The sequence below is a fragment of the Egretta garzetta genome, unplaced genomic scaffold (genome assembly GCF_000687185.1).
Source record: "Egretta garzetta isolate BGI_Z169 unplaced genomic scaffold, ASM68718v1 scaffold454, whole genome shotgun sequence".
Classification (NCBI taxonomy): Eukaryota; Metazoa; Chordata; class Aves; order Pelecaniformes; family Ardeidae; genus Egretta; species Egretta garzetta.
In genome coordinates this window covers 1024314-1034026 of record NW_009259429.1, presented here as the reverse complement: position 1 = coordinate 1034026, position 9713 = coordinate 1024314, and the positions used below count along the sequence as shown (strand labels likewise).

The 9713-nt window shown below is 36.9% G+C and overlaps 1 protein-coding gene across 4 annotated transcripts in view; it reads left to right on the top strand.

Moving 5' to 3' along the window:
* Positions 1 to 9713, top strand: part of PPFIA1 (PTPRF interacting protein alpha 1) — a 75198-nt gene that overhangs the window by 13403 nt on the left and 52082 nt on the right. For 2 of the 4 annotated variants that reach the window (XM_035892623.1, XM_035892624.1), the window contains exon 4: positions 1950 to 2213. The exons of 1 other annotated variant lie outside the window; for it this stretch is intronic. In XM_035892623.1, coding sequence (XP_035748516.1) covers positions 1950 to 2213 — 264 coding nt within the window. Of the gene's footprint in view, positions 1 to 53; positions 827 to 1949; positions 2214 to 9713 lie in introns of those variants that run through there. One more of the 4 variants, XM_009637059.2, reaches the window with a different exon arrangement.

The following is a 9713-nucleotide window of genomic DNA, read 5'->3' as shown; positions in this document are numbered from 1 at the left end:
GAGCCCCGGGCGGCGGTTTGCCGGTGCCCCCGTCTGTCTTCGGGGCCTTCCCCCCCCGCCCCCGCCTGTGCTTCCCGGGCGCTGCCTCCGTTCTCGGCGGGGTTCTTTCACCCCTCTCGTCTGGATAACTTGGTTCCGGAGCATCGTCGGTGGAACCGGCTGGGGCGAGGACTAACGCAGAGGAAACAACAGGTCTCCCTTCTCCTTGCCTTCCAAAGCCATACCAGCGCCTTGCTCTTGGGATTATAAATGTTTGAACTAAGACCCAGGAAACTGGAAGGAGAGCCTCCCGTTGGAATTAACAGAAGAGAAAGGAAGGGAGGCTTTTCCAAGTCCTTTACGAGAAAGCTCGTGCCGTTTTCCCAGCCTGTCTGTACTCTCTTTAATAATGCGATTGTGACCTGAGTGGAATTTATGAGCGATGAACTATTGACGCTTGTTGCACCACTGCATCAGACTACTTTTTTTTTTTAATTTTTTTTTTTCTCCCGTCAGCACACGATTCCCTCATCCCAGCTGTTGCAGGCCAGTCGTAGAGGGATGGGAAGCTGAGACAGTTTATTTTCATATTCTTGTGTTCTGGGGACTTGGCTAGTTAGCTGAAGCTGCTGCTGCTTTTTACTGGAGCTGCTCTTTTCTCTGCAGGTTTATTTGTTTTCATGTGCACGGGGTGTTTCAATTAAATAAGACATTGGACTAGAGCTGAATGGATGCTTTGCAATCCGAAAGGTTTTTTGGGGTAACAAAAAACTGCTAAAAACAGAAGAACTGGTACTGCAGGAAGCCTGGGGCCTGTTTTCCAAGCCTTTTTATTTTATTGAGCAAGGTAAATAATGTAGTGGTGTTGAAAATACAGGGCTTATGGTAATCATGCATGAAAATGTTATAAAGCACTTCAGGCTGTTCCAAGTCTTTCACGGGATTGAGAGGTCCCACTGCAAGGCTCAGAATAAATTTAATTGTTCTTAAAAATGTTCAGATATGGGTGTGAAATTTAAGGCTGAGAACAAACTGTGGTACCTGAGAGGCTGAGAAAACTATTTTTCCTGATTTGCCTTAGGTTCTTGTAGGTTAGTGACTTAGAGAAGAGGCTGTCTGAAGAACTTCAGAAGTCTTAGTAGTTCACTGAGAGTGTGCAGTACTTATATTAGTGGGTTTTTTCCATGCATTTTAAAAAACTTGATGCCTTAACCTGTTGTGAGGATCTGTTAGGGTCTCTTGAAAATCCTTCCAATTTAACAGTAGTACAGTATTTACATTTGTATTGTTAATTGTGATATTACTCTGCCTTGAATTATTTTTGCTTACCTTTGCTTTTGTTAGCCACAGTGACAGCTGCTACCACTTCATAATGAATTTTTTGCTTTTTATCTTTATTTATGTGTGTATTTCCTGAATTGGACTGTTTGGATTTACCACTAATTTACATGCATCACTTTTACCATAGACTTTCTACAGCCAGCCTAAGCTCAAGTACTGCTTTCGATACTATCTTTTTATGTTTCAAGCATTGGAAGAAGCAGATAATGATTCTCAAAATATGCAGTGTAATCAGTTACTGGATTAAGTTTATAATTTTTGGTGGCATGCTGCATGCTTATCTTTGGGGGTTTTTTTTAAAGATCTCAGCAGCAGTTTACTCTTAACAAAAATATAAATCCATTAAAATGAGATCACAGTTTGAAACATAGCTGTAAAAATCTGGTTTTGCAAGAAGTCACAAGATTCTCATTATGAAGTGATGCCTTGATTAAATTGATTGTATACTTTTTCTTCTGCAGTCTTAATGAAATAGTGGCAAACACTAAGGTGTTGGCAACCTTTGCTGATGCTATCATTGGCAAAGCTAAGTTGGTGTTATGGGTAGTATCCAAAGTTCCTTTGCTTATCCTGTTTAGATTTGTTTGACTTAAATTTATGGTCTTTGTTTTGTCTCGTTTTGTTTCAAGATGATGTGTGAGGTGATGCCAACCATCAGTGAGGCAGAGATTCCCTCTGGGGGAAATGGAGGCCATGGTTCAGGTTCCCCCTTACAGTCAGATGCTGATTCCCATTTTGAGCAATTAATGGTATCCATGTTGGAAGAAAGGGATCGCCTTCTGGAAACACTAAGAGAAACTCAGGAGACGCTAGCATTGACCCAGGGCAAGCTACATGAAGTTGGGCATGAGAGAGATTCCTTGCAGAGGCAGCTCAATACTGCACTTCCACAGGTATGGACATTTTGAAAGGAAGGTATCTTTCAATAATTTTTGTATTCTTTGTGGTTTTTATTGGCTTTTTGTGTATTTAATTTGCTGAAGAGGCGGGTTTTGTTAGGGGAAGATCAATCTAGGTCGGTACTTTCCTGAAGTATCTGTTGGTGCTTGCTCGCTTTGAGGAAGATATAAAAGCAAGGCAAGTGGGAAACATCAGCCCTTTCCCTCAAGTATGCTTTCCCAATTTCTGGCATTTCCATGGTCTAGCTTGAATGTGACATCTTACCTACATCCTTTTGTTTAATAGAACTTGACAGACTTTCTTCTGTCACTAGTATTTTTTAACGTTGTTTCTAACTGCCTGATTCATTCATGTGCTTAAGAGTTGCACACAGGCCATCCTGGGAAAGAAAGCAGGCCATCCTGATACCGTTATGGACTTGGATTTAAAAACTTGAGAAGTTCAAGACTGCTGCCTTGTGAATATGTGCTGAGTTGTCATGGCAGTGTAGAAGTTAGTGTGTTGTTTAACTCGTGTAGTTCCTTTTGGAGAGTTTGGGTTTGTTTTTTTCTTTTTTTAATACAACCTGTAGGGTAGTAGTGTGTAGTTAGGAAAGGTGATTGGTGTCTGCAGAACATCTCGGTTTTTATCCATTCTAGTCTTTAACTTAAAAAAAAAAAAGTATTCTTTTTAAGAGTACAAATGAACTTTGAACACTTTGGAAAGCATTTGATTGTAGGCAAAGCAGAGGCCGCTTTCAGGTGTCGGTTAACTGTTGATAGTCTCACACTTTCTAGCATGGTTGGTTGTTGTCCCAAATATGTCATCGTGATGTTATACTTGCATACGTTATTCCAAGAATTACATATCTTTAAATATTGTGGTTACTGTTTACACACTTTAAAGCAGTGTTTTTAAAGCCTTCTATTACCACTGCTCTCGTAATGTAATCACCATATGACTCTTGGTATGGTAATCGGTACTGGCAATTACTCAGGGATAGAAACTCAAAAGTAATACGTGTTAATCCAGTTGTGTTACAGTGGTATGATGGAAACCAGAAAGGAGACGTTTCCAACCTTTGCTGCTCCCTGTGTTAAATCATGTGCTGCAGGCAAAAATAATTCTTTGGGTTTTTTTGTTGTAATAATTGTGGCTTCTCTTTAGCCACTATTTCAGGTCTGCTACATTAATGGATACCATTAACCAACTCTATAATCTGTAAACTGTTACACTTGAAATTGTGCCTGAGTAGAATCACCCGAGCTCTAAACTGTACTGTTCTTCTTTTCCCTTTTCAATTCTCAGCTTTCCTTCCTAAATCTAGTCAGTTGCTTACATGTAAACATTTCTTTCTAAACATTTCTAAAAGGTGAATACAGTAAAAAAACCAATTCCCATTTTCAAGAATGTCATAACTGTAAGGTTTCATGTGAAATCTGTAGGAAAGCAAGTCCCATAGTTCAGCTGAGAGAGAAATTTTACTGCAATATTATATAAATATACAGCAGTGCATGGATTTTTGTAGATTGCTCTTGAAAAATACTGTTGTCGTGCTCTGAAAACTATGCCACTTCTGTCCTTAGTGGTGCTTAAGCTCAAATGATTGTGGAAGGCGACAGCTGATGGTGCTTTCAAAAGTCAAAAATCTCTTATTCTTGCTACATCAGAAATAATTCCTGTATTTGACAAGTTTTTGTTGTTGTTGTGGTAAAGAGTCAGTTACTTCATAGGTGTAAATTTCTAATGAGGTGAAAAGATTTTTTTTTTGTTTAATTTCTAATAAGCGTTCACTAGGAAAACTTTGTGGTGACTGTAATATTTGAAACTATTCAAACTTTTTTGTTAATTATTTCAAGCTGAGCATTCTTTTGAACTGCTGTCTTAAATGACCCATTGTTTAGTTGTGAATTTCAAGGAGTAGAAGAAGCAGGGTAACTTTAAATTTATTGACAACTGTATTATATTTTTTTCAGGAAAGAAGGGATTTGGTAATATACATTTTTTAGAGCTTTTTATCATAGTAGTTGTTTTCAATTTAGTAGAAAGAGATGTGAAGATCAATTTAACTAGTTGCACAAATACTAGTATAATTGCATGAATTACCAAATCACTATGTAACCAGTGTATTATTTCTCCCTCAGACTTGGCATGTAGCTTGTAACATCTCTTTGTAGTTGATTTTGGAGTACTTTATCTTAAGGAGTATTGAATTGAATTGTTTGTATGTACGCTTTTCCTGTTTTATATATTTAGCTGAATCAGCCAGTTAGACCATTCTGATGACTGATGGAAACTCCTTGTATAAAAGAAGGAATGCCAGATCGATTGCTTCATACTAAAAACAGAGAAGTGGTTTTGATATAGAAGAAGCTCAGTTTCTAATGGCATCCATGTACTTAATTCCTGGCATTTACTGAGTTGCTGGGTATAGGGAAGAGGCTCATAGCGGTGATGTAGCTAGTTACAAAAAGGCAAATCGATACTTGTGTGTTTGCACATCTTGTAGATTATAAAAGTAAATGCGATTTATTCTGTGGCAGTGATGCAAGTTCTCTGAAGTGTCAGAGAAGTAGACTTTTCCAGTATGCTTGTGGTGTGGTGGTCAGCTAGTGATTAAAGGCATCAGTCCTAGCTCACATAAACCTGAAACAGCTATTTAAAGTGGGACAACTTTTGTTGTGGATGCCTAATTCACAGAGAGGAGAGCGTTCTAATCTTATATAGATGTACTTTATCTGTTACGTTTACACAGAGTAAAACTGACAAGTTTTTCTTGTATGGACAGCTGGAAATGAAATACATCAACATTGTCTTGATAAAATAACTGGATTCTTGGCAATGCTCTTTGTTTTCTGGGAGTTAACCTTCTGTTACAGATTACCCTAGTCAAACTGTATTCTGACCTTGGAAGATGAACTTGATGAAATCAAATTGCTGTGCAAGAACTTAAAATAAATGTTATTCTTCCTAGAATTTTTCACAGAAAAAAAGAAAATGAACTTTTTACTTCGAGAACTTAGGGAATGCTTATTTTTAATGTAAGCACACTCAGTTGTGATTTAATCATGGTCTTAGTGGATTTAATTCTGTCCTTCATGTGCCTTCTAGAGTGTATTCTACAAAATTCAAGGTTTGTGGGCTTAAAATTTGTAAGTTAATCTGTGAAACATACAGGATGCTATTGCATTTAATAGTTAATTTTGAACGTAAAGTAGATATGGTCCAAAGGACTACTGGTTCTTGCTATTAAGGCGTTACAGGCTAGGGTTCAATTTGCTGGTAGAATTTCATGTGGAGGTTGGAGGTTGGACTAAATGACCTCTAAAGGTCCCTTCCAACTCAAAACATTCTATGCTTCTATGATTCTAAGTTTCTGTAAATGCTAACAACATGCTTGTTTTGGGTGGAGGAGACTAGAGTTTAAGTTACAGAGACTCTGGTACCTATTTATGAATTCACAGCAGCTCGTATCAGAATGACAATTTTAATACTTATGTTGAGAATTTTATAAGCTGAGGTACATATATTATGCTTCTGTAATACAGCAACACTCTTATTAAGATCCATCTTAACCTTGCACTTCTAATCTTTTGGTCTTAAGTTTATCATACTTTGTTTTCTTTTCAATGGAAAGTAAATAAAATAAAGGTTAGAAGTTTTTTTTCTGTCTTTGTGACAGTGCTGTTCAGAATTTCTGTATTCAGCAACATATATATAGGGGCGGATGAGAACTTTCTGTCAGAGGCTCTGTGTGTAAATAAAAGCACTTTACTGTAATGTGGGGTTAAACGTGGAGAGAAAAAAAAAAAGCTGCCTATAATTTTGGTTTGGCTTGGCTTTGACTTTACTAGGTTGCCCATTGTATCTTAAATTAAAGTGAGTCTCCAGCAGGCCATCTTTAGTTACATTCTATCTATAGTAAATATTTTATCACTGCTGCACACTTTAGTTAAAAATAATGTGTGTCTGTTTATATTTGTATTCAGTTAAATTCAGGTATGTCTCTATAGAATGATCTTCCTTAGACAACATCAGAAGTACTGTTTGATGTTGTGCATGTAAGAAATATCTAAACGCTTGGTCTGAAGACTGCCCTCGTATTGTTTTATAACGATGAACTTAAGGATTTAGTTGCCATTTTAATAATGGTGTTATTTGGATTTCCTCCAGACAAGTTTTAAATAATACAGGATGTCATAGATGTAGAAATGAGGTTTTGAATTGTACATAATATGAAGAACACAATTGCAGAAAGTACATTAAGTAAAGGGCTTGCCAAATTTTGCAACAGCTGAAATTTCCTTAGCCTTTTAAGTGCAGATCCATTTACAGTAACTGTTCGGCCTTGAGATGCCATAGCTTAGACTTCTTATTCTAGCAAGGTGTGGTGCTGTCTTCTAAATAGTCTCGTTAGCCTCAGAGATGAGCCCATGTGTCTAGAAAGGAGAGAGATCCAAAAGGATTTCAGATATGCAGATGTATGTTGGAGCAGATGTATCTTTCACTTCTCATTCCCTTTAGACAGCGAAGGTGAATGTGACTCTTCCCATTGCTTTTCCAGACAACTATGATTTTAGTCTTGTCTATGTTGAGTTTCAGTTGCTAAATCTTACTTGGCTCTTACTGTTAGTAAATTACTGGATAGATTTGTCTTTATCTACACTAGCGTAAGTCAGATGGAGATAGGAGTTAATGTTTAGAATTCTTCACTGACTATATCAATAAACCTCAACTTCCTTCCCATTTCTTTCTTTGCAAGGCATAGAAACAGACAACTTTTGTCCAAAACCTTCAGAATGTGAAGTTACTGGAAAATATGCTCAATGACTGGGCAAGAAGAGGAGTAGCTACGTTGCAGCTGTATAGCGGGGTGTATTGAGGACCAAGTCTCTAGCATTTGTTCCGACTTCTTTGTTTCTCATTTAAATATGTTTGAGCGAGTTTGTTTATTGAAACATCCCACCCCTAGCCAGCAGACATCTGCTTGCCTATTGTTAGCAACTTGCTGTTTATACTGTGCTTTTAATTTAGGTTATCTTGATTATAAATAGACCTTTTAGCTAGATTAGATTTAGAATTAAAGTTTTCTTGTTTTTCAGGGTGAACTTCAGTGCTGTTACGATGTCCCATCAATCCCTTTAATAAAAAGATTTTATGAAGTCTAAAACTATTGTTTCATTTTCCCTAGTTTATTTGTAGGAAGAATGTTTTGGTGACTACCCAGAAATGCTTTTTGTTTGTTTTTAATAGTGATTTGTGGATGTAGCCCTGAAAGATGAGCTAGTAATTATTTTTCCTTCTCTTCTGTTACTATGTACAAATGTCTGATAATGGGTTTATTAATGTTTGGTGTGCTGTAGTCTAACTTGCAGTCTAACAGGCTGTATATAAGCTTGGGTGAAAAGAAACACGCTGTTGTAAAAATATGGTATATTTGGAACCAGGTGAACTTCATATATGTATTCATCTATGCTAAGTTGCCTGTAGCCTCTTCTACAACAGGTAGTGTTTATTTGGGTATTCTGAGAAGTCTTCATTTGCAAGCCCTTCTATTTTTTTTTTTTCCCCCTGTTCTTTTTAAGTATAACTGAGAACTACTTTAAAGATGTTTGTTACCAAGACTTAGTGATTCAGTGTGGCTACATAGTTGCAGTTTCCATCTAGATATTTAAAAACAAGGAAAAAAGCTTCTGGTTTTTTTTTTTCTTCTTTAAGATAAATATAAATTGAAAATACAGTTCTCTCCCCCTCCCCTTACATGTTCTTAGTGTTTTAACATTTACTGCCCTGTGACTTTGGTTTCTCCTTTCTGGTATTTATTTAGGAGAGATGGATGTTTACTTGCTGTAGGATTTGATCTTAGAGTTGAGTACACATTTTGTTTGTGTTTTGATATATGTTGCTCCCTTATAGTTAACAATGTTGTCAGAGAACTTGAATCTTTGGAGAGAACATTTTAGCTCTCTATGAGTAATTTTGGTTTTTGCACTTCCCAAGTTGGTACTGTGTGCCAGTATCTCACACTTTACCTTAATTTTGCTTTTTTAACTTTCCTGCTGTAAAGGAATATGATAGAGGCCTTCATGTAAGCTGCTTTTAGCAATTTAGGCAGCTTAAGTCGCTTTATGTCTGTAAGGATGACTGGTATCTGTTGACATATATTAGAAAATACTTATGATAATCTTTTGCACATATGGATCTCAAGCTACAAATACTGTGAAGGGATAAATATACATTGTGTGTGTCAGGTAATCTGGGTGTTCATAACTTCCCAAGGGTATTTTTTGTAAGCCTGCCTGTGGATTCTCCAAACGTAAATGGGGAAATGTGTGGCAGTTCTTGCTGGGAAAAATGTTTTCACATTCTCCAGGCTGAAAGAAGAATTATTATTTTGCTGTTGAGTGGAGTGAGGGTTTTTTATTTAACTTGATGTTTTCACAGTAGTGCAGGGAAATACTGTTTCTGCATTTTGTAAACTCCAGATAATTGTGTTGTGAGCTGAATACATATCTGTAAGTTGCTTGAGGAGATTACTCTCCTAGTTCATATATTCAGAATTGGAGGAGTACTGCGATTACAATACTTGCTAAAGTTAGGGCTTAGTTTGGTTCTGCTGTGGTGTTTTCCTTTAGGTTCTCTGTAAAGTGATGTGAATAGTTGGTTAACTTGTTTTTTGCCTATGACCTTTATCCATTTTGGACTTTACCTTGGGTTTCATATAGGCTCTACTGAAAATCAGCTCCTTTGCTTGTGATCGGCATGACAAGGCTCTGTGGCCTGTTCCTACAGCGGCTAGAGCTGTAATGTTTTTGAGAAGCTTTGTTGCTTAATCTTCTCTTCTGCTGTTCCACAGTGGGTAGCCTTGAACTTTGCTCATGTGTTTATGTTCGTGTATGTGGGTTTTGAGCATGGTAGTGAAAATCTTAACGGGAATATAATTTTGGTTGCATTTGAAATAGACTATGACTTTCAATGGTTACATGTGAATAAGAACAGTCAACATCTGTTCATCTGTCTTATGGTTATCTTTTCAGAAATATAAAAGTTTAGAAATAGTATTTTGTTTTAGAACTTCTATGAAGTGCTCTGAGATTCCTTAATGAAAAGGTCCTTGTGCTATCAGTATTGGGCATAATCAAATATCTTCATGAGAGATCTTAAACAAGGACCATCGCTTGTTCAAAGGGCCATGTGAAAAAAAGCTTGAAAAATTTGATATGCACATCCTTCTAGTTTTGTTGAGGAGAAAGAGACTTCCATTTGGAAAATAAACAAGTGTTTTCTATTTGTTGTGATAAGAAAATGGGCAGCCTTTTATTTTTTTTTTTTTTAATTTTTTTAAAAATTTTTTTCTTACCCCCAGCCGTTTGGGTATGCTCCAAGCTATGCTGTGTTGTACCTTACTCTTATTGCTTAGTGCATGGTAGAGCTCAGTATCTAAGTCCATTTCACATCTAACTGCCTAGAAATATTCTGAAGCACAGCGCTTGCTTTTTTAAATCCCATCTCCC